The sequence below is a fragment of the Cibotium barometz genome, chromosome 11, assembly GCF_041138505.1.
Source record: "Cibotium barometz isolate CiBa-2024 chromosome 11, ASM4113850v1, whole genome shotgun sequence".
NCBI lineage: Eukaryota > Viridiplantae > Streptophyta > Polypodiopsida > Cyatheales > Cibotiaceae > Cibotium > Cibotium barometz.
Genome location: NC_141056.1, coordinates 13,538,372 through 13,563,552, shown reverse-complemented (window position 1 = coordinate 13,563,552; position 25,181 = coordinate 13,538,372). Strand labels below are relative to the sequence as shown.

Below are 25,181 nucleotides of genomic sequence, written 5' to 3'. Positions count from 1 at the left end.
CAACTATGATTTTTGATGGGGTTGGGTCATCTTTCAAAATGACGGGTTTAGTAGAAATAGTGCCACTTTCCTCACACTTTGTCTTATTTTTCGACCGCCACTCAAAAAATGGTTTGTTTAAACAACCAAAAAGCCTAAACATAGTTGCTTTTTGATGGGCGTCACCCTCTTTTTTGAGCATTTTAGTTAAATACTTGCAAAATTTTAAAATGCCCGTAAAAAATTACACTTAAATACAAAAAACTTGCTATATTTCAACAAACACGTCAATTTTGAAGGGCAAGGGTGCTCGTCGAAAATCAAGCCTGAGCCTATCTATGGGCATGACCCCCTGTTTAAAAGCAACCCTTCTCGGGATCCAAAAAAGTATGACTAACCATACACTCATTTGACTTGATTAGCATTGGTCATTTAATGCCAACATTGGATAATGGGCCCTGAAACTTGAACCATTGTTGAAGTGCTAAGGAAAGTCTACTTATAATTTTTATGATGTGTTTGTAACTTAGATAATTGTATGTATGCCAATATGATGAGCTCCTGAAAGAATCACCTTTCATTGGTGGACGAAGATAATTTCTATAAACCTCGTAAAATGTTCAAAAAGCCCTAAAATGTGCATCACGAGCAATGATGCATCATGAGAATATCAGACTTTGTAACACTCACACCCTATCTTTACAAGGCATTACCTCAAGGGCTCATGCACGGACTTCAAACACCCTAACAAACTGGTGTAATTTCTAATTCACCAAACTTTAAAAAGGAAAAAAAAAATAAATAAAAAAAAGAAACTATGGTATTCCTAATATTTATCGTCAATGTTGTTATTGTATGGTCCCTCGCCTTGCAAGTCTGAAATCTCTTGGTGATTGGATGGTTTCTCATCGTTAAGGTTAGTCATGCAAATCATAAATGCAAGGGTTTTGAGGGGTTCTTTAAGTGATACTAGTTGGGAACCTGTGGCTTCGCACGTCTTTTGAGGCTTCCAAAATCAAATGCTACCTAAACCTCCTCTTCCCCTTCCCGAACCTCCAAATTCTTGCCACGTGGTAGCTTTGTGAAACTCTTCCTTAAGATAATATAGATCAATGTTGTTATTGTATGGTCCCTCCCCTTGCAAGTCTTAAATCTCTTGGTGATTGAATGGTTTCTCATCGTTAAGGTTAGTCATGCAAATCATAAATGCAAGGGTTTTGAGGGGTTTTTTAAAGTGATACTAGTTGGGAACCCCAGGCTTTGCACGTCTTTTGAGGCTTCCAAAATCAAATGCTACCTAAACCTCCTCTTTCCCTTATTTGAAACCTCCAAATTCTTGTCACGTGACAGCTTTGTGAAACTCTTCCTTAAGATAAACATAGAGAATATAGAGATGATGCTAAGAGAAAGAGATGAAGATGAAGATGAAGATAAAGATGGCGACATTGTGCAAATCTAGGGCCAAATTCAGATCTCAACATCATCGTAAGAATTCTGTCAACTAAGAGGTACTCATATTTCCCTTGCATAGTTCTGCTTTGTTTGAACGTTTTGTTAGGGCAATTGGGAGAAAGAAGGAGATTTATGGCAAGCAGCAGATCAGAGATGTCTGTTCTAGGGTTTCTCATCAAGCATTCGCTGAACTATGGCTTTGTTGCTTAACAGGATGATGAATATGATATAGCAGGCAAAAATAAGCACACACACGGTAGTGAAGATTTCTGGTTTCTGCCTTTTTGTTTTCTTGACGTACCTCTGTAACTATGGTGGCCAAAGCAGGCGACAAGGGTTTTGCTTCATCAATGATGGTTCCATTGCATTCAGTGCAGGAATCCTTGCAGCTTTCCTTGAAGAGTTTCAGGTCAGTTCTCACCTTTTTTTAAATCTCTGTGCAGATTTTTTAAAATGGCAAAAAGGACTTTCCTTTAAAACTTTTTTAAAGTTTCCATAAAGTGGAGACGTTTTACTTTGTGCTGAAATTTCAAAATTTATGGACATCTCAGTGTTGCCTAAAAATTTTATTTCCCCAGGGTGTTTGGAGATCCTCACCTGAAAATTTTAGATTGTAACAATGTTGAAGATAGGAAACAATCAATTTTCCACCTTTATCTGGATTCTATAAAAGGGGGGAAATTTAAATATTTAAGGCAGTTTGGTCTTGTTGAAGATTATTCTTAGTTTTAAATAAAATTCCTTATAGCATGAATTTAATTTAATTTATTTTTTTGGAACACTTCTTCAGGCTCAAGACAAAGCAGCAGGAGTTATTGCTGAGAATTGGGGCTTTGATGCTCATCTATGTCCTCGCATTTGCTGCCCGGCTTTTCAGCGTATTGCGGTATGAGAGCATGATCCATGAATTCGACCCCTACTTCAATTACCGCACAACGCTCTACCTCACTCAGAAGGGATTTTACGAGTTCTGGAACTGGTTTGACTATGAGACTTGGTACCCTCTGGGTCGAATCATTGGTGGCACTCTCTATCCGGGCCTTATGGTGACAGCTGCTTTGATCTACTGGGGTTTAAGGCTACTCAGCTTTGCCATCCATATTCGAGAGGTGTGTGTTCTTACGGCACCTTTCTTTGCCTCCAACACCACTCTTGTGGCTTACTTTTTTGGCAAAGAGGTCTGGGACTCGGGAGCCGGTTTGGTTGCTGCGGCTCTGATTGCAATCTGCCCGGGCTACATCTCGAGGTCTGTTGCGGGCTCTTATGATAATGAAGGCGTAGCCATATTTGCCCTCCTTTTTACCTTCTACCTTTTTGTTAAGGCAGTGAAGACGGGTTCCTTAGCGTGGTCTGCTGCATCGGCTTTCGCTTATTTCTACATGGTATCAGCATGGGGAGGCTACATATTCATTATCAACTTGATTCCGTTGTATGTCCTAGTGCTGCTTGTGATGGGGAGGTATTCGTTGCGGCTTTATGTGGCATACAATACCATGTATATCTTGGGAATGCTGCTTGCAATGCAGATCCGCTTTGTAGGTTTCCAACATGTTCAGTCAGGAGAGCATATGGCAGCTATGGGAGTATTCTTCCTGTCACAGGTGATATATGCTTTTCGAAAGCTGTTTTGGCATTTCTTATGGAGTCCAAGAGATTGATCACAGCTGCGCGCATGTGTGAAGCACAGACAGATTAGTTATTTTCATTTGTCTTTTTTATAACCTGTATTCTAACATTTTGTGCAGGTCTTCTACTTGGTGGATTGGGTGAAAAACCAGTTAGACAACCCTAAGCTTTTCCAAGCTTTTCTAAAAGTGGCAGTACTTGCAGCCACAGGGGTCGGTACATTGGCTCTTGTGCTTGGTATGGTGACAGGATATATTTCCCCTTGGACTGGCCGATTTTACTCTCTCTTGGACCCTACGTATGCCAAAGACCACATACCTATCATTGCATCTGTGTCTGAGCATCAGCCAACCGCATGGTCTTCTTTCATGTTCGATTTCCATGTCCTCCTCATATTGTTTCCAGCTGGTCTTTATTTCTGCTTTAAGAGATTGACAGATGCAACTATTTTTATCATTATATATGGCCTGACGAGCTTATATTTTGCTGGGGTGATGGTCCGGCTTATTCTGGTGGCTGCTCCTGCAGTTTGCCTTATTAGTGCCGTGGCAGTGTCAGCGACTCTGAAAAACTTGTCAGGATTATTGCACTCCAAAGCTCCGGTAATAGGCACTACAAAAGTTTCCGGTTCTGCTAAGGGTTCTTCCAAGGTACGGTTACAGCCTCTTCTTGCTGTAAAGAGGCAGGAGTGGAGTAAGGAGTGTGGGGTAGGGGGTTGGTGGGTAGAAACAGGGTTGGGGGATTGTGGGTGGAAGGATGGTGGTGTTGAGCAGGGTGATTAAGAGTGGAAAGATGAGAGAGGGTCCATCAGTGGAGGGAAGGATCATGGTTGGAAGGACACAGGTAATCATGGGTGAAAGGAGGGACCTTGAGTGGAGGGACCCTAGGTGGATGGAACTTGGGTGAATAGAGGGACCATGGGGGAAGGGACGGTGGGTGGATGGACCATGGTTGGGTAACGGTTGGTAGACTGGGGGTGCGTGCACAGACCTTCGATCATAAAGGGACATGCGGAATTCACTTAATCCTCAACTGAAACGTACAAAAATAAGAATATCCATGTTTATGCTCCTTTGTCCTGGGCAAAAGAGAATTCCTGATTGTTTCCTGATGTGGCAGGGTGGTTTGGATCAGTCTTTGCCTATGCAGAAAAAAGGCGCTGCCATTTTAATGCTAGGTGTTTTTTACTTATTAATGAATTATGTTATACACTGCACATGGGTCACCTCAGAAGCATACTCGTCTCCATCCATCGTCCTTGCAGCAAGGCAAGCAAATGGTGATAAAGTGATTTTTGATGACTTCCGGGAGGCCTATTATTGGCTCCGACACAACACGCCCGAGGATGCCAAAGTAATGTCGTGGTGGGATTATGGGTACCAGATTACTGCAATGGGCAATAGAACAGTAATAGTGGACAACAACACCTGGAATAATACACATATTGCCACAGTTGGCCGTGCCATGTCCTCATATGAAGATGAAGCCTATGAGATTATGCAAGCTTTGGATGTCAACTATGTGCTGGTGGTCTTTGGAGGAGTAACTGGCTATTCATCAGATGATATAAATAAGTGGGCTTCTACTGCCCGACACTGAATTTCTGAATTGCTTGTTAAAAGGAGCCTGTTTCTGAGATGCTTGCTGTTTCCTGTTTTGGGCAGATTTTTGTGGATGGTTCGAATAGGAGGCGGGGTCTTTCCGGTGATCAAGGAGCCAGATTATCTGGTAAATGGAGATTATCGAGTAGACAAAGAAGCTGCACCAAAGATGTTGCAGTGTCTAATGTATGTTGCGAATCAATCAGGGGCACGGTGATGCCAAGAAGTGCAGTGGGAGTCGATTAGAAGATGATCCGGTGATCCCACTCTTGTTGGAGAATGCACAGGCGGAAGCATAAACAGAACAAGAGAGAGAGAGAGCGAGCGAGCAAAGGAGATGGAGAGAGTGGACAAGATCACCTTTTATAATAGCAACCAGCTTTACAATCGCAATAGCCAGCAGAAGTGTTGAACAATGTGCAAGGGATTGGATGGATACAAGTGAATATGAGGACCAGCCTTATATAGTGGAGATGTGACCTGGCCGACTGCCTCTGGAAACAGGCCGACTTGCTCATGACACACTACACGAGAAAAATACATAAAAGCCCATAAAATAGGCACAACCCCATAACACTTAGATGCACAAATTCTAGTACCCCCTCTGTAGCAAGTCGATGAAGCTTTTCAAACATGATCGGATGTGTCTCATATGCTTTCCCAAAAAAAAAGAGCATCGGGCCATGTACAAATTTCATGCATGCTTTTACACATGCTTTCATTAGAGAAAGCCCATCGGACGGTAAAAAAAAAACAAAAAAAGCTCAAAACCATGTTTTGTAATCTTGCTTTTCTCTATTTAAAAAAATAAAGAAAGAATTCTAACAGAAGAGACTTACTTTTTTTAAAACCACATATGTGCTTTTCCTGACAATAGTGTTAATAAAACACTTTTATGCTTTCTCTGAAGCGCTTTACCCAATAAACAAAGGTATGCCCTCAAACTTGTTAAGTTGGTCATACATGTCTTCAATTGACTATGGTTAGTAGATAACACTTGATTGGAGTTACATGTGCACATTATAGCAGCTTGAATATCATGTCACCAATGTTCTAGGTGCTCTGCCTGTCTAAGAGTAGGAATTGTGTTGCTACCTGTGTATTTTGAGATAAAGGCCTTATTAGCTTACTTTCCATGCAGGTACAAGCTTTGCTACTACAGATTTGGGGAGTTGATGACTGAATATGGCAAACCACCTGGGTACCTTCTTATCTCGATTCTCTACCTTATCTTCCTATACTCCTGGTATTTTGGCTCTTCATTCCTTACATTGCTTTTGCGATGCTTCATTTTGATCTGGTGCTGCCTAGATATTGACCCAGAATTACTCTCAAATCACATGGTTCTAGAAGAACCTATCTTGGAGCCTCCTTATTGAGCTGTTGGAAGGTGCCACTTTAGCATATTATGGAGACTATTAACTTAAAGTAAGTCATGAGTAAATCTGGAGGTGGTTTCATACTGCATGAGTAATGGTGTTTCCCATTAGGATGGGTAATACAAGGATAGGGTTCCTTTAGTGAGAGGCTATGATTGTCCTGGCCCTGCATTCATAGAATCTTGCTTTAAGTTTGGCTAAAAGCAAAGCTCTTGCTTTTTTGACTCCTTCAGAAGTGTTAAAAGGTCCTTGCAAAGCAGTGGTTAAGATATTGGAGTTCAGTTTGTAAATTTCCGGAGGCATTCATGATACTCTACTGTTGATCTGAGGGGTTAGGATTTCAGGACCACTTGTGAACATGGCTTTCTGGCTGCTCACAAGTTGTCACATGCATTACTTCCTCTTATGGGATGCATGTGGAGACATGGGGCAAAGGGTGGATAGATGGAGACGAGCTGACCCTGCTGTGAGCTATTAAGAGAGGAAAGGTGTGAGGGCTGCTGCTGTGCAAGTGTGTCTTGTTCCGAAGTCGGGACAAGAGGATTCCTAAGTTGGAATGTGGGATTTTCTGCCTGGAAATTTGGTACAAAGCTTTGGAAGATGGGAAATTTTCTTGATAGCAGTGTATGTGGTTTATGTCGTTTTTGCATGTTGCATGGGAAATGAACATGTGAGCATGACCTGTTTTTGAGGATGGACATTGCCTAGAATTTTGCATATGAATATCTGCAGATTTTGGGTACACCCAAAAATCTGTCGGACTCATGCGGGCGTGAAACTAACATTATGGTTCTGTCTGTGCACTTATAAATGGGACATAAAACTAGCCTTATGGTTCAGTCTGTGCATTTACAAATTGGTATTTTTGCTTTTGCAGCTGTAAGTATGAAACTGGACCCTTGTTTTTATTATTGATGTAATGTTTCTAACCTTTGTTTTGAAGGTACCCAATTACTAAAATCTATAAAAACCCATAAGTGAGTCCCAACATTGATTCATAAACGGGGTTTATGGAATAGCGTTGTGGGCTTTTGGGAAAAGCACGTGGGAGCTTAAATATGTGCAAATTTTTGAAGGGAGGCTCTGGTCTCCACACCCCAGGCTTGGAGAAGAAGCTCCCGTAGGAGGGTACATCCAACTCTAATCTGTATGACCTGCTGTTGCACAGCTGCCATGTAAGTTAACTATATGATCTGCTCCTCCATCTACTGCCCCCTGCTGTACAGCCGTTGCATTAGCCCTGTACCATCCCTATATGGACAGCATTACTGCCACATCAGTGGCCATACAACCTGCTGCTGCCTATGCTAGCATGACGACAATGTATGACCTGCCAAATTAGCATCTGTATAGTTTGCAACAGCTGCCACATCATCCTCCCTAGTATGGTTGTCAGGTCAGCAGTGATTGGTTTTCTGGGAAGAGGTATGCAAGGGACGGTCTGCGAGTGCTCTGGGGCTTCATCAGCCGGCGGTGCCCAGACACAGCCACCCCCCCAGGCCCCGACGTGGTGTTTGTGGAACAATCAGCCCAACCACCGGGTGATTTTGGTACACCATCATATGTACACTCAAATGACATGTTTGATGGACTACTTCCACTAGATCTTGACAGTTGAACAAATCATCCAGCAATAGAGCATGATTTGCAGCCAAATGGGCAGCATGTGGATGCAAAAATCCGGCCCAATGATCACCTCACCCCATTGTAGTTAGATGGTACTATTGACAAGTACAAAGCAAGACTTGTGGCAAAGGGATATGTTCAGCAACAAACGGGCATTGATTATGATGAGACTTGAACCTACGTCCATGATGACCACCATTAGAAGTGTTATTGCATTGGCTGTCCATCATGGATGGAATGTATATCAGTTGGATATCAAAACAACCTTCCTTAATGGGGACTTGCACAAGGAAGTGTATGTGAGTCAGCTTATGGGTTTTGTGGTGATGGTCAGGAAGAGAAAGTATTACGCAAGGCATTGTTGTGACCTCAAACAAGCTCCTCAAGCTTGGTATGAAAAGATACATGCTTATTTGACCAGCCAGGGCTTCGAAAATAGTCCGATGGAGAGTACCCTCTTCGTCAAGATGGACAAAGAGGATTTATCCTATATGTGGATGATATGTTGCTAAAACAGGGACCACGAGGATAAAATTGCAGCAGTCAAGGCTGATCTTGAATCCTCATTTGTATATGAAAAGATACATGCTTGGTATGAAAAGATACATGCTTATTTGACTAGCCAGGGCTTCGAAAATAGTCCGATGGAGAGTACCCTCTTCGTCAAGATGGACAAAGAGGATTTGATTATCACCATCCTATATGTGGATGATATGTTGCTAAAACAGGGACCACGAGGATAAAATTGCAGCAGTCAAGGCTGATCTTGAATCCTCATTTGAGATGTTAGATCTCAGGCTATTACTATTTGGGTATACAGTCTGTACAGTTACAAGAGGGCATTGTTTTGCTGTAGTCCAAGTACATAAAGAGACTACTAAAATGGTTCATATTTTTAGATTGTAAGCCTATTTCTACTCCAATAGAACTTGGGCTTAGGTTGAGTATGTATGATAAACAAGAGCCTTGTGATGCCACTCTTTATTGCCACGCTGTTGGTTGTCTCATATACTTGTGTGACACATGGCCGAACATACAGCTTGGAGTGTCCCAATTGAGCAAATTTATGCACAGTCCATTGACAAAGCATTGGCAAATTGTTAAGCATGTGTTCAGATACTTAGAGGGCACCCAATCTCTTGGTTTGCTCTATATCGGGGGGGGTGGGGGTGAGAGGGGGGCTATTTTCAACTCCACGCTTACATTGGGTTGGTGATTATGACACAAGACAATCCACAAGTGGGAATTACTTTTTCCTTTGGAGGCCGAACATGCAGCTTAGAGTGTTCCAGTTGAGTAAATTTATGCATAGCCCAGGGACAAAGCATTTGCAAGCTGCTAAGTGTGTGTTTAGATACTTATAGGGCACCCAATCTCTTGGTTTGTTCTATATCCAAATTCCGCGTGCAGGGGGGGGGGGGGGGGGGGGGGGGGGGGGCGTGGTGGGGGGTTTGATTTTCAGTTCCATGCTTACATTGGGTTGGTGATTATAACACAAGGCAGTCCACAAGTGGGTATTGCTTTTTCCTTGGGAGCTCATGCATACCATGGTTGAGCAAAAAGAAACCTACTGTGGCTACATCTCCTGTAGGCTGTATGGCTGAGAAGATAGATGATAGATCTTTGTGGGAGTCAATAGACACTCACTCCCATTATCATTGATAGTTAGAGTGCTATGGCTGTAGTAACATGAGGGCACATGCTTATATGTAGTGCTGCATGTGAACATGAACTATTCCTATTATTCAATTTCATTATTAAAACTCTAACAATTCCAACCTAACCCCATCTAGCCCATGACCACTTTTGTCCTACGGTTTTTTCCCCTTGCACATTTGGTGTGAAAGGACACCTAGACCAGGTTTAGGTTTATTATTATCACTTGTCATTGACTCATTATTATTGGGTGAATATACGTGCAAGTACTTCTCCCTCCCTCCCTCCCTCCCTCTCTCTCTCTCTCTCTCTCTCTTTCTCAATTGATTTGCTTCCTTTGTGTGTGTGAGAGAGCTTCCGTTGCCCTAGAAACCCTAACAGGTTCCTCTGTGCCAACATTTGGTATCAGAGCAAAGGGTTACCGTTGTTTATAGGGTATTTGCTGTTTTAGGGTTTTTGCTCAAAATCTACAGGGTACATAATAGGAATTTCATAGCTGCACGACATTGTACGACCAAACCCTTATCAAATTTCAACCTCACATGTGTATTTGCTCTGCTTTGTTCATCATCTCTGCAAAATTTGAACCTGTTTGGAGGTGGTCGTACGGTGCTAGTGTGGTATTTTGTACCTGCACACACAAAATTGAAGTTACTAGAATTTGGGGCTTTTTTGATTATTGGGTTCTCGAGCTTCGTGACATTGGCTATCTACACAAAGCACTATTCCGCCAATGTTGACAAATTACATCTGTAAATGCAAAAACGTGGTACCTGTGAGGCCGAGTACAGGGCAACCTTCACTGCTACGGTAGATTGTGTATGGTTGTGGAGGTTACTTGTAAATCTCCGTGAGTGTCAGTAGACATCCACCACCATACTCACTAACAACAGAGTGCTATGACTGTGGCACGGAATCCAATTTTACATGCACATACAAAGCACATAGAGATACATTATCACTATGTTAGGGAGAGGCTTCATGCAGGGGAGATCACTTTAACCTATTGCTCTACACACGATAACTATTTACCAAGGCATTGCCTTGAGAGAAGTTTGACGCTTTCCGCAAACCTTTAGGCGTACTCTCCTATGTGAGAGAGAGGCTACATGCAGGGGAGATCATCTGGTTTAACACATGAGAACATTGTAGATCTGTTTACTAAGGCATTGCTTAGAGAGAAGTTTGAAGCTTTCAGCAAAGCTTTGAGCTTACTCCCATTAGGAGCATGATCTACTACCCTATACATATTCTCACTATCACTTCAAGGGGGATTTGTAGCAAAACTCATAGTGGTAGTGCTAGGTGTGAACATGGACTTATAAGGGGCACTTTTTACCTTCTATGTTGAAGGGTTTTTACCCTTGACCAACCGGTGTGAAAGGACACCATATGGACAACATTTTATTATTATGCCTTTGTGGTTGTGTATACACAACCTTATCATTCTAATACATTCAACATTGTGTTGCTTTCCCATCTCTCTCTCTCTCTCTCTCTCTCTCTCTGTGTGTGTGCTGTTTTCAGTCCCCATTTCCTACAGATTAGGGTTAAGCCTAACCCAACATGCAGTTGACTCTAGACTAGGGTATAACCGGCGGGAAGAAGTCTCCATAGGAGGTGGCGGAATGTAACAAAGCACATATTTTTCTGTCACCCCATGGGACACTCCAAGACCGAGTGCCCTAAGGCGAGTTCCACAACTAGCACAACTATGGTGGTGGCCACCCTAGCATCTTAGTCTACCCTAGGCCCAAGTGGCGTAGACTGTACGAGGTCTTCTTCGTATCCTGAAGAGGTCCATATACCATCATTCCTTGGCTTTGGCAATCCAAAGATAAATTCCATAGCAATACTCTCTCATATTCCATGGGTGCAATAATCCTGCTAGCTTTTGTCGGTCAAACTTGACCTCCAAACGTTCTTGAACATAAAACTTAATGTTATTTTTGCTAGGCCAATAGCAGGAGCTTCTCCCAAGCTTGAGTTGTAGTCACTTTTGCCTTCAAGTCCTTTGTTACACATAAACGGGTTTACTTCATAAAAGAATCTTTTTGGATGACAATAAAAGTCACAAAATTTCCATTATACAAAATATGTTCGAGTACGATCCTTGAAATCCTCATCTAAGACTTTCATAGGCCACAACATGGCCCTTATAGTACAAGCTTGATCCAATGTAATATCCTCTTGACAAACTTCTTGGCAGGATGTCAATATGATGATCTTCCGATCTGTCTGGTTTCTTGCTTTGGTTTGTCAAGACAATTTGCAGCCATATGTCCCTTGTTTGCACATTGGAAACACTTCCCTTCTTTGGTATATTCCTCACGTTGCTTGAGGGACAATCTTCTTCGAAAGAGTGGAGGTTTGTCTCCACTCCCATCCTTCTTCTCTTGAGACTTGGCTCTTGATGGGGATCGGTCTTTAAACTTCTTCCTTTGAGGTGGATCTTGATTGTTGTTCTTTGTCTTGCCGTCTATCCAAGGCATGTACAAGGCCTCGGCTTACAAAACTTTGTCTTGAGATTTCTCCAAAGACTTTGGACCAGCAATGTATATTGCTTGCATAAACTTAGGTTGCAATCCATTCACAAACTTACGCATTTCCATTAGTGGTGGAATGAGAGTATAAGAAGTAAACTTTAATGATACGGCTGAAAAGTTATTAAGGTAAGTTGCCACATTCTCATCGACTTTTTGCTCTACCTCATCCCATTCTTTTTGCACATCTGCTTCAAAGTTTGTAGGTAGGAGCTTCTTATTGAACAATGCATACGAACCATACGAAGCTTGAACTTTTCGGAGAATTCCTCGCCTCCAAAAGCAGCATCAAACTGTTTGATGAAGGATAAGGCTTTTTGGGTGTCCCACTTTGCATAAAAGATATCGAACTTGGCGCTCTTCTCTCGCGGCTTGAAGTCCACTTTGCTGGTTGTAGAAGGCTCCATTGCCTTCTTTCCTTCACTTGGCCTGATGAAGCTGCATCTGATAGAGCGGGCCTAGAGATAGCCTCCCTACTTTCTCCACGAGAAGTGAAATGGGTAGCTTTGGATCCTTCCTTTGGTCCGGAGATAAGCTTTGGCAGCTTCTACTTCTTCGGCTTTGGTGGCTTGGTTCTTGATGACATCTTCAAACATCGGACGGTGCTTTGTTGGTGTTATGGCTACTGTCTCATGAGAAATAGGTTGTTAGTCTTGGTTCCCATCTTGAAGTCTTGGATTGGCCTCATAATTGTGCTCTTCATTAGGCCCTTGGTCTCCCTTTGCTCTCGACATGGCTCTGCCATGCCAACAAAGTTTCTTCAAGAGAAATCTTGCTCTGATACCACTGTAAGCCTAGCGGGATGTGTAGTGACAGATTCAACCACTTGTCCAAGAGAAAAGATGGAGAGAGAGAGAGAGAGAGGAGAGAGAGAAGGGTATAGGGAACTTGCATAGTACACCACACTGAGCGGGGAACAGGCCCCGCTCCCTACTAGGAATTTATTCAGGAACAATCCACGGGCTTTTCCAAGCCAGTACCAATACAATCAGTGAATACAATATCAAACAAATATGTCTGTAGAAATCTGGTTCGAAGTTGGTGTCGAGGCACAAGATCTTTGATGCCGAACATACCACAAGGATGACCCACAAGAGTCTCTCATTGGGCTAGTACCAATGTCCAAAGTTTGATTCAAATCCCAAATCTCCAAGAGAACTCAATACCCAATCTGTAGGAAAATCCTCAAGAAGCTCCTCACGAAAGCAAACACCAAAATAATCCCAAATGGTGGATTTTTTGATCTTGTTAGGAGGTCTTCTGTCGGAGAAACTGAGAAAACTCGAGTAGTGTTGGCGGTTGAGAGCAGCAGAAGATGTCAGTACTGGCATCGCTAGGCTGAAAAAAGCAGCACAAGGCGTCGCTGGCGGCTGTTGTAACACATGGCGGCAGCGGTTGTACAGAGGCGGCGTAGAGCTGTTGTACAGGGTGGCGCAGGCAGAGCAAGGCGGCATAGACGATTGTTCGATGGCAGAGCGGGGCGGCTCACGAGTTGAGTAGGCGGAGCAATGGTGGGGCACGACTGGGCAGAGCAAGGTGGCGCAGATGGCTGTTCGACAGAGGAGTATGGGGTAGAGCTGCTGTACAGGGCGGCGTAGAGTTGTTGTACAGGGCGGTGTAGAGTTGTTGTACAGGGTGACACAGGCAGAGCAAGGCGGCGCAGACGACTGTTCGACAGCGGAGTAGGGTGGTTCACGAGTTGAGCAGCGGAGCAACGGTGGGGCACGACTGGGCAGAGCAAGGCGGCACAGACGGCTATTCGACAGAGGAGCAGGGCGGCGCATGAGTTGAGCATGCGGAGCAACGGTGGTGCACGACTGAAATGGGCGCAACCTTGGCGGAAGATGGAGGCACAGCCCTAGACGTGAGCCCAGCTTTTTGCCAGAAAAGCTCTAGCCAAACTTTTTTGCTTTGCTTTTGTCTTTTGCTTTTATATTTTAATAATAATAAAATATTACTCATCTTTTGCCAAAGTTCTTGATTTATTGCTTTTCTAGCTTCAGGGTCTTGCTTTTTGGCCTTGGTGCTACTATTTGAAAAAGTGGCTTTTAGCTTTTTGATCCGGCTCAGTCTTCTTTCCAATGGTGCCCTTGGCTTACGGTCAACTAAGTTTGACTTTTTGCTTTTCCTTGCTTTTTGACCAAAACTGGTGCTTTTTCTTGTGCCAACTTCATGAACCCTGTTTCCATGCTTTCATGAATATGTCCATGTGTATGAGTTCCATCATGTGAAAAAGAGCTAGGAGGGCCAAATAGTTACACAGACCATTGCCTTTGTTGGCACAATTATCAGTAGGAAGTTGGAACCTAAGTTGGAGGGGATGTCATCCGAGTTTGAATCCGGAGAGCTTTTTAAGTGTTATGGGTTCGTAGGGGACCAACGTGTCATTGTCTTGTTTGACAGCAGCACAGAGGACCTCATTACGGAGCAAGCCGCTTGCTGTGTGCTCATTCCATTGACTTCCATTGTTTGTCATTTAGCTGGGTTTGGGGAAGGCTTGAGTACCCAAGTGAAGTTCAAGGCCCAGAGCACAAAGATTATCATACAAGAAGTTGAGTTCCTGTGAGTCTCACCAGCTCGCATATTTCCAAGTGTGGAAGGGGTCTATTTGGACCGCAAGATGCCTAAATATTTGGAAACTACGCTTTGGGAAATGGACCTCTTGATTGACAAAGCAATAAGTGACATAGCCTGTACATCTCTTGCATCCCATCTTCTTTGCTCTCGTAAGGGTGCTTTAGGTTGAGCTTGAGCGTGTTGAGCACCTCGTCCCTCACCTTGTTGAGTTGTGGCATGCACAATATCTGGATGGGCGTCATCTCCGCACACAAAACCCCATAGGACTTAGCCATCAATAGATTCTTAATCATGAAGCTCCACATGGACTAATTGCTCATGTCGAGCTTGTCCCCTGTATTTTGACCCATTTGCAAATTTGCAATCACACCTGCAATGTGTGCACTCACTGACCGAAAGCCAAATACTTGGTTTGTAGTGCATACCTTTCCCAAAATACTTGCTAATCCTCTTGCAAATAACAAAATGATAAAGAGTAATGACTTATTTGTTACCAATTTGATGAGTTTGTTTTGATTTTGTAGAAATTCTCAAATGCTGAAATTTACAGGTAGGGCAGGTACAGGTGGTATAGAAGGTACAATTGTAGGTACATGTTTTGGTACAGAAGCAGGTACACTCGTGATGATGTGGCCCATGTGTCACCATTTGGTCCATCTACATGGAGCCACTTCTATGGGACTGTCACTCCATAGAGTGGCCAGATTTGTACCATGTTCACATGTGGCCAAGCCAGTGCCCCATGTGAAAGGGTGAGTCATTTGGTGTCACATGGATGGAAACCAGTTTTGTGTCACCCGTGTGTGACCAATATTGTGTCATATGGACGGGAGTCTCTTTGCTCTGCCACCCGTGTATGACCAGGATTGCATCTTATCCATGGGACTGTCACTCCATGGTAGGACTGATATTTGTGCCGACCTTGTCTATGGGATTGTCACTCCATAGAAAGGCTCGTGCCAGGACTTGTGTTTTGCCTATGGGACTATCACTCCATAGAAAAACCAGGACTTCACATTTCTATCGTGCTAGTTTTGTGCCCGACAAGAAATCCTTGTACAATCTTCATGAAAGGGAGATTTCGTCCATTACATGTGCACATGCATTCATTTTTACATGCATAAACTTGTTATCGCATGACTTGCTTTCGTGTGTTTGCCTGCAATGTCGTGCCAGTACACTGGACGGGGACACCCCCAGTGTACCGTGGGTGTGCTGTCTGCTGACGAGTTGGTGTGGCGTGTGAATAGATGGTAAGTATTACCCTTTTTGGCCTTTTCAAATGTAAAATTCCTTAAGTAATGTCAACCTTAATGTTTAAACGATTGGGTGTTCACACACATTTAAACATTGGCTGGACATTTGCTCTAATGTGGGTGCTCAGCATTATTAATAATATTTATAATTAGTATTGCATGAGGAAATTCTTTTTCCCCATACGTGGATGGTTGGTGGGAGGGTGGTAGATGGAAAGTACCCGCCTCTGTCCAGCAGCTTGTACCTGCCTCTGTCCAGTAGCCTGTACCCGCCTTTGACTTGCAGCCAATACCTGCCTTGGAACTTGCAATTGTACTTGACTGCATCTGCTGTACCAGCCTAAACTGATTGTACCCGATTGTACTTGATGTCATGCACCTGATTGTACTTGTTGCTAGAGTACACGATTGTACCTGCAGTTGTACCAGTTGCTGTCTAGCATCTATTGTTGCAAGAATCTGCCTACTGAGTTGTGCCAGTTGTTGCCCTGTACCCGGCTGTACCTACAACCCTTGGACCTGCCTACAATTTGGGAGTGTATTAAAAAAGGGGATGAGCTTCTCTTTTGAGGATTGAATTGGAGTATTTGTCAAGTATTTATCTCTGTATTTTTAGATTCAGTAATTGTTAAAATTAAATGTTGTTTGCACAAGTCTTGTCAGGCAAAGATATCACATCCCGTTGCCTTCATTAAGGCCGGCCACCGGGATAGTGACTTTTTTCCATGATTACCTTGATCGCGCCCTCACATTTTGAGAAGCCAGTGAAGGTCTTTTGGTGTATGAGGAAAATTGGGAGAAAAGTTGATTCGGGAGCACTAGGTATTATTTCCTTTGCGGTGTTTCAACTTTCACCTTGCCAGGCGTTAGCACGGGCGTGCTTGTTGGTGCACGGTCCCGGAAGACCAGTGAGGGCATGTGTTCACCCAGTGAAGGTGGGAGATTACTTTTGACTTGGTCTGTGAACATTTGTATATATAAATACTCCAAGAAATACAACTGTATTGAGGGGGGGGGGGGGCCGTGCCTTTCCGGCCCCAGTGATGGCGTCAAGTGTTCTTTATCATTTTCAATTTTAATGTTGGAAGTATTGTCCATTCTTTGAATTAGTTAAGTGATCTAAATTATGTGTATTTTATCTTCCGATTTGTTAGGCCTCCTGTAGGGAGCGGTTACATTGGTATCAGAGCCTGGTCATCTCTCTTTCTAAAGAGGAGACACGGTGTTTTGAGATCGGAAGCAAACACAGACACTTGACTCAATGGACAGCCAAGGCAACCCTTTGGAAGTGCCAAATTCAAGAGGCCAGTCTAGTGCTTCTCGCGATTCCGATGGATTGCATGGAAGGTGCAAGCCTCTTGAGAGAGTTTATGAAGGTGCATTCATGGGACAGCCATCCCATGGGAAAGAGCTTGTGCATGAGGATGAGCCCAATGCATTGAGGGCTGAATTGGAGCACATGAAGAAGCTTTTGCTGGCAAGGAGCAAGAGCTGAAATTTTTGCATGAAGATCCCCATGTACAAAGTGTCATTGAAGCAAGAAGAGCTGATGCTATGGTGGATATGACCTTTGAGTCTATGGCTCGTAAAGTGGGCAAGAAGCCAAGGGAGTTGGCACTCTCCTATCTCATCCGAAAGGGTGATCTCAAAGGAGAGGATGGGGAGTTAGTATTCAAGAATCCGCCTCATTTGAAGCAGGGAGATCCAACATCTCAACGGTCGAGGCCTTTTATACACAAGGAAGAGGTATTAGTCACTTCTCTCCATGCATCTACTCCTCAAGGGATAGGAGGAAACAAGTATGTGTATGTTGAAGCTAGTGGGCAACATGATGGCCTTGTGGATTCAAAGGATGTATATCATGGAGAGGGCGGTTGGCATGCAAGCCGAAAGACTTTGCCCATTGAGTTGTCTCGTGGTGAGACATTGCATCATTTGGGGAGGTCACATGCATCTGGGCCACAGATTCATAATGCACATGCCACCGTGCCTCGTGAAACATCTTTGGTTGCCCATGAAGCCCATGCAGAGAGGGCTGTCCCGTTGGATAAGGAGAAGAGAAAGAGAGAAGAACATGAATCACATCCCAAAAAGCTCAAGGAGTTCAAGGCAGGAGACAAGTCCGTGAAGTTTGATGCCTTTCATGGAGAGTATGATGCCTCCAAGGTGCTTGCTTTCGTGGCACAGTTTGACATCGCTTTTAGTGACGAGGACTTCACTGAGAAGTCTAAAATTCGTCATGCAAGCATGTTTTTGAAGGGGACAGCTATCCATTAGTGGATCACTGAAAAGACCACCAAAGATCCCATTTGCACTTGGAAAGAGTTCAAGGACAGATTTTATGCACATTTTTGCCTCCAAAATGCGGAGCAAACTCTCACACAAAAGTGGGATAGACTTGAGCAAAAAGACAATGAGAGTGCAGCAATATGCCAACAAATTTTGGAAAGTCTTGCTGGAGGTAACTCCCTTTATGCAACTCTCCGAAGATGAATGGAAGAGGAAGTTTCGCTCTAGATTGCAACCAGCTTACCGTTCGGGCATCGAAGTACACCCGAAACACACCCTTCAACAACTCATAGCATCTGCTCTTGCTACGGAGCAATCAGTGCTTAAAATTAAGCAGGATTAAGGGAGTTCTAAGGGCAAAGAGAGGGTTGTCCCAAACCTGCAAAAAGGTGAACAGCCACCTAAAAAGAGCTTTTGGGAAGCCCAAAAGGGAGTTAAAGCTGAAAGTATCCCATCCAAGGAGATTTCACTGAAGAAGAATAAGTTTGGCTTGACCCCTCAGCAAAGGGAGCAATATGCAAAAGAGGAAAAATGTTTTTCTTGTGGTAGTAAAGAGCACATGTTTAGGCAATGCCCTATCCGCAAGCAAAAGCAAGAGGACAAGCCACCCAAGGCAAATGTGCATGCCATTCCTGATGTGCAGGGTAACACTGAGCATGATGGCAAAGAGAGAGTGGTGTGCAAAGCTTGGGGACAAATCAAGGATGAGTCTGTTCTATTCATGTTTGATGATTGTGCAACAGATAACTTCATCGCTACACAGATGGCAGCCGCCTTGGGCATAGAGATTGGGAACATGGGACTCTAGATTGAGGCAAAGGTTGCTTTTGTTGGCAAAGAGGTGCAGGTCACTTCTCCTATAGGCAAGTTACGCATACATATACAGGGTTATTTGGATCATGAGCATTTTTTGATTGCGCCTCTCAATGGATGTGATGTATTGCTTGGCAAGCCTTGGCATCATAGGCTTGAGCCCTGCAAAGAATATAAAACCAACAGGATCACCGTTATGCATAAAGGCCATATGCATGCCATTGATGCTGGCAAAGAAGGGGATTTCATCCCAGTTGTATCTCACATCCAAATTAATAAGGCAATGAAAAAGAGTCTTTCCGCGTACTTGGTTTTTGTTCGTGACAAAATTGAACAAAATAATGTGAATGTGGATGTATTGACTCAAGAAAGGCTGAATTTTCTTAATGCTTATAAAGATTGTTTTGTCGATGCATTGCTAGGAGAGCTACCTCCTAAGAGACCCGAGGATCATTGCATAGATCTTGTGCCAGGTAGTTTTCCACCTAACAAACCCGCATATCGTGTGAGTGCTGCACAACAAGAGGAGATTATGAAGCAGGTTAATGAGCTTTTAGCGAAGGGTTTGGTTCAGCCAAGCTCCTCACCCTTTTGTTCTCTTGTGCTTCTTGTGTAAAAGAAGGATGGATCTTTCCGCATGTGTGTGGATTATCGAGCTCTAAACAAGCTCACCATCAAGAACAGGTTCCCAATTCCATGCATAGATGACATCTTGGATAAGCTTGATGGCTTGGCTTGTTTCAGCCATATAGACTTGAAGAGTGGCTATCACCAGATTCGTGTGGTACCCAAGATGTCCATAAAACTGTATTCAGGACAGCTTTTGGATTGTATGAGTTTTTGGTGATGCCTTTTGGCCTTACCAATGCCCCGGCAACATTCAACCATATGATGGAGAGGATATTTTGACCCCATCGTAAGTTCACAGGTGTATTCTTTGATGATATCTTGGTTTTCTCCAAGAATGAGGAGGAGCATAAGACTCATTTGGCTACAGTGTTTGAAGAGTTGCGAAAGCATAAAATTTTCATAAATGCTAAGAAAAGTGAGTTCTTCCTCATAGAGATACACTATTTGGGACACATTGTATCCAAAGAGGGTGTAAGAATGGACCTTGCTAAGATTGAAACCATTTGGAATTGGCTAGAGTTGCAAAATATACATCGAGTGCGTAGCTTTCTTGGGTTATGTTCATAGGCGATTCATAAGGCATTTCGCTAAGATTGTCTCGCCTTTGCATGATCTTACAAAGAAGAAAGCTACCTTCCAATGGACTTCGAATGAGCAAGATGCCTTCTTGCAACTCAAAAATGCTATCATTTGTGGGCCGGTTTTGATTGTTCCCTATTTGCAAAAGCCATTCACGGTGGAATGTGATGCATGTGGGAATTGTATAGGAGCTATTCTAAATCAAGAGGGTCATGCAGTTGCTTATGAGAGTCGTCGATTGCATGATGCTGAGATCCATACGGACATTTATGAAAAAGAGCTCTTGGTTGTAATTCATGCCTTAAAAATATGGAAGCATTATCTTCTTGGGGCTAAATTTGTAGTCAAGACAGATCATCAAAGCTTGAGGTACTTTCTATCTCAAACAAAGCTTTCGGAGAAGCAAATGAGAATGGTAAACTTTCTTTTCATGTTTCATTTTCAGATTGTACATACTCTGGGAAAGAAGAATGTAGTGGCAGATGCTTTGTCTAGGAAGCCTTGTATAGCTGCAGTTTCAGTGGCCTCTCATGGGGACTTATCTACCATGCGGGATTTGTATCATTTGGATGTTGATTTTTTCTATATATGGACTGATTTGATGGCTGGTCACTCACATGCCTCTTATGTGATCAAAGAGGGTTATCTTATGAAGGATAATTGCCTGTGTGGTGAAGGATATGCGTCCAAAGGTTATGGAGAAATGTCATGCTCCACCTTATGCTGGTCACAGAGGTATTTTACCTACGACACGCATGATAGAAAGATATTTCTTTTGGCCTAGCATGCGTAAAGACATTGAGGCTTATGTACGCGCATGTATTACCTGTCAAAAGGTGAAATTTGATAGGCAAAAGTCTCCAGGTTTGCTTCAGCCATTGCCTATTTTCTCACAGCCGTGGGAAAGCATTACTATGGACTTACCTAGATCCCAACATGGGAATGATACTATTTGGACCATAGTTGACAGGTTTAGCAAGCAAGCTCACTTTTTGCCCGTCAAGAAAACCATTAAAGTTGATCATATGGTGAAGCTTTTCCTTACTATGCCTAAGTCCATTGTTGGGGATAGAGATTCGAGGACTACGAGCCTCTTTTGGAGGGCTTTGTTTGATAACATGGGTACTACGCTTGAGTTCTCATGTGCTTATCACCCCCAAACAGATGGTCAAAGTGAGGCTGCAAATTCTACTGAAAGATTTATTGAAGTGTTATGTGGCAGATCAAAAGTGTACCTGGGAGAAGTATCATCCACTTGTGGAGTTTGCCTACAATAACACAGTACATACCTCCATGGGCAAGGCTCCGTTTGAGATGATTTATGGCAGAGTGATCTTGCCTCCCATCCTTCGTACGAAGGATGAGATTTTTGCAGCGGATGAGTATGTCCGTGACTTGGATGTAGCCTTTGCTCAGGTGCGGACAGCCATTGCAAGGTCACAAGACAAGCATAAGAGGGCTGCCGACAAGCATAGAAGGGAGGACATGCAAGTCAAGGAAGGTGATTGGGTATTGTTGAAATTTGAGAAAGCTAGGCTTCGGAAGAGGCTAGGACGAGAGGGATCATATCCAAAGCTTTCTACTTGATATTATGAACCCTTCAAAGTGATTGCAAAGATCAATGAAGTGTCCTACAGGCTTGCTTTACCCAGCCATTGAAAGATTCACAATGCTTTTCACATTTGAGTCTTTTGCGGAAGTATGTGGGGCCAAATCCGGAAGAGCCTCTTACAGAAGATCCGCCCGAGATTGATGAGCTTGAGGAGATCCTCCAGCCAGAGCAGATTGTTTTTCACAAAGAGAGCAAGCTACCACATGGGAAGCTTCCCAGGAGATACCTTGTGAAATTTAAGAACTACTTACCCATTGATGCAAAGTGGGTAGATGAGGATTACTTTGTTGACTACCCGCAGCTTTTGCACGCATATTTTGAGGCTTTTCAGTTGAGGTCAACTGTTTAGAAGCCGGGGGAGATGTCACCATTTGGTCTATCTCCATTTCTGGAGCCACTTCTATGGGACTGTCACTCCATAGAGCGGCCAGATTTCTACCATGTTCACATGTGGCCAGGCCAGTGTCCCATGTGAAAGGGTCATTTGGTGTCACATGGATGGGAACCAGTTTTGTGCCACCCGTGTGTGACTCATATGGACGGGAGCCTGTTTGTTGCCACCCGTGTATGACCAGGATTGCGTCTTATCCATGGGACTGCCACTTCATGGTAGGGCTGATATTTGTGCCGACCTTGTCTATGGGATTGTCACTCCATAGAAGGCCCGTGCCAAGACTCGTGTTTTGCCTGTGGGACTGTCACTCCATAGGAAAACCGGGACTCCACATTTCTGTTGCGCCTGTTTTGTGCCTGACAAGAAATGCTTGTACAAGTTTCATGAAAGGGAGATTTCGTCCATTACATGTGCACATGCATTTATGTTTGCATGCATAAACTTGTTTTCACATGTCTTGCTTTCATGTGTTTGTCTGCTATGTTGTGGCAGTACACTGGACGGGGACGCCTCCAGTGTACTGTGGGTGTGCTGTCTGCTGACGAGTTGGTGTGGCGTGTGAACAGATGGTAAGTATTACCCTTTTTGGCCTTTCCAAATGTAAAATCCCTTAAGTAATGTCAACCTTAATGTTTATAAGGTTGGGTGTTCACACACATTTAAACATTGGCTGGACATTTGCTCTAATGTGGGTGCCCAACATTATTAATAATATTTATAATTAGTATTGCATGAAGAAATTCTTTTTCCCCACACGTGGATGGTTGGTGGGAGGGTGGTAGATGGAAAGTACCCGCCTCTGTCTAGCAGCTTGTACCCGCCTCTGTCTAGCAGCTTGTACCTGCCTTTGACCTGCAGCCTGCAGCTAGTACCTGCCTTGGAACTTGCAATTGTACCTGACTGCATCCACTGTACTAGCATGAACTGACTGTACCCGATTGTACTTGCTGTCCTGCACCCGACTGTACTTGTTGCTGGAGTACACGATTGTACTTGTAGTTGTACCAACTGCTGTCCAGCATCTACTGTTGCGAGAATCCGCCTACTGAGTTGTGTCAGTTGCTGCCCTATACTTGGGTGTACCTGCAACCCTTGGACCTGCCTACAATTTGGGAGTGCAGCATGAACTGACTGGACCTGATTGTTCTTGCTGTCTTGCACTCGACTGTACTTGCTGTTGGAGTACGCGATTGTACTTGCAGTTGTACCAGCTGCTGTCCAGCATCTACTGTCGCGACTAAGTTGTCAGTTGTTGCCCTGTACCCGGCTGTACCTGCAACCCTTGGACCTGCCTACAATTTGGGAGTGCATTAAAAAAGGGGATGAGCTTCTCTCCTGAGGATTGAATTGGAATATTTGTCATGTATTTACCTCTATATTTTCAGATTCAGTAATTATTAAAATTTAATGTTGTTTGCACAAGTCTTGTCAGGCAAAGATATCACATCCCGTTGACTTCATTAAGTAAGGCCACCGGGACGGTGACTTTTTCCCATGATTACCTTGACTGCGTCCTCACATTTTGAGGAGCCAGTGAAGGTCCTTTGGGGTATGAGAAAAACTGGGAGCAAAGCTGATTCGGGAGCACCAAGTATTACTCCCTCCGCGGTGTTTCACCTTGCCAGGCGTTAGTACGAGCATGCCTGTTGGTGCACGGTCCCGAAAGACCAGTGAGGGCATGTGTTCACCCAGTGAAGGTGGGAGATTACCTGTGACTTGATCTACTCCGACAACTGATTCTTCACTGACAAAATCTTATTGTTTACCAGTTGTACTCACTTCTTGTTATGGAGAAATCTTGCCTAGGGCTCGTGAACACTTGTACATATCAATACTCTAAGAAATACAACCGTATTGAGGAGGGGGCCGGCCCTTTCCGGCCCCAGTGATGGTGTCAAGTGTTCTTTATCATTTTCAGTTTTAATGTTACAAGTATTGTCCATTGTTTGAATTAGTTACGTGATCTAAAATATGTGTATTTTATCTTCCGATTTGTCAGGCCTCCTATAGGGACCGTGTCAACCGCCACCATCGTATAGGTCACTTGCCTGTACGGGCTCATGATGATGTAAGCACAGGTACATGATTGCGATGATATATGGAAAAAATTCGGGGGCAAATAGGGCAGGATGAACCTTGGGCTTTGGTACCTTTGTTGGGCTAGGCTTAACCCTAATTTGCAGGAAATGGGGGCAGAAAACAGCGGAGAGAGTGAGAGAGGTGGGAGAGCAACACGATGTTGAATGTATTAGAACGATAAGGTTGTGTGTACACAACCACAAGTACAAGGCATAATAATAAAATGCTGTCGCTCTGGTGTCCTTTCACACTGGGTGGTCGCGGGGGGGAGAGAGAGAGAGAGAGAGAGAGAGAGAGAGAGAGAAATATTGAGTCACGACCCTTATCATATTCCAATGAGTCATGACCCTGCATTAGATCTGCTGTCTGATTACGGTGAATATTTGTCATTGATTCTAGTCAAATGTTACTGGTTTTGCTGTGTCGAGGAACAAACCTCAGTCGACCACTTGACTTAATTGTGTGTCCTTCAATAACAGGTGGGATCGTGCAAGAGGGGTTGAGATAGGAAACAAGGATTTTGAGCTGCACCATCTCGAAGAAGCTTTCACGACCTCAAATTGGATCGTCAGGATCTACAAAGTGAAGCCACCACCCAACCGTTTGTAAATCTTTCTTTTTTGGGTTCTTTCTCAGATGAGATGAGATGATTAGTCCGTTGGAGCAAATGCCTTTAGAAAGGTGTAGGCCTCAGGTCACCATTGGGACATAGCTGCTGCATTTTGGACATCTGCCTATATGCTGAGCTGCTCCATTGCAATGGTTCTTCAACGAATGAGAAAAGTTGTTTTTCTGTTTATGATTTTCAAAAAGTATATTTACCCACTGTGTTTACTTTGAAGAAATGGAAAGGCATATAAACTTTAAATCTCATGAAACTATTTGAGAATGCATGCATCTATCCATGATTCAAAAATTAAAGCAAATCATGTATCTAGCATTGCGTGTAATTTTTAAAATTACTAAAATACCATAAAAATGTTGTATTAGCCTTATCTGTAAGGAGACATATATTAAAAAGTGTCTTTCGTTCGTATAATGCACATGCCAATGGTCTCGATACATATAGAATAATTTTTGTATTGTATTT

The 25,181-nt window shown here is 43.5% G+C and overlaps 1 protein-coding gene across 7 annotated transcripts; it reads left to right on the top strand.

The window, feature by feature from the left end:
- Window positions 1–1,221: 1,221 nt before the first annotated feature.
- On the top strand, window positions 1,222–24,969 carry LOC147633783 (dolichyl-diphosphooligosaccharide--protein glycosyltransferase subunit STT3B-like). Of its 7 annotated transcripts, none has more exons than XM_086804821.1 (9): window positions 1,223–1,464; window positions 1,759–1,840; window positions 2,222–3,032; window positions 3,177–3,707; window positions 4,177–4,631; window positions 4,722–4,844; window positions 5,800–5,859; window positions 24,012–24,090; window positions 24,571–24,703. In XM_086804821.1, exons 1-8 carry the CDS (start codon window positions 1,392–1,394, stop codon window positions 24,049–24,051), a joined length of 2,175 nt encoding a protein of 724 aa, XP_086660947.1. In that variant the 5' UTR covers window positions 1,223–1,391; the 3' UTR covers window positions 24,052–24,090; window positions 24,571–24,703. The 7 variants fall into 7 exon arrangements, 6 of the variants coding, with proteins under 6 accessions (XP_086660942.1, XP_086660947.1, XP_086660945.1 ...); XR_015266925.1 differs by lacking the exon at window positions 24,012–24,090 and adding an exon at window positions 5,970–6,086 and having other exon boundaries at window positions 1,224–1,464; window positions 24,571–24,709; XM_086804816.1 differs by lacking the exon at window positions 24,012–24,090 and having other exon boundaries at window positions 1,222–1,464; window positions 5,800–5,904; window positions 24,571–24,969.
- Window positions 24,970–25,181: the final 212 nt, after the last annotated feature.

Coding starts and splice junctions, on each gene's coding strand:
- LOC147633783 (XM_086804816.1), top strand. CDS start 1,392: ATGAAGATGAAGATGAAGATAAAGATGGCGACATTGTGCAAATCTAGG. Junction 4,632..4,721: donor TCATCAGATGATATAAATAA/GTGGGCTTCTAC, acceptor TGTTTTGGGCAG/ATTTTTGTGGATGGTTCGAA. Junction 4,845..5,799: donor AAGATGTTGCAGTGTCTAAT/GTATGTTGCGAA, acceptor CTTTCCATGCAG/GTACAAGCTTTGCTACTACA.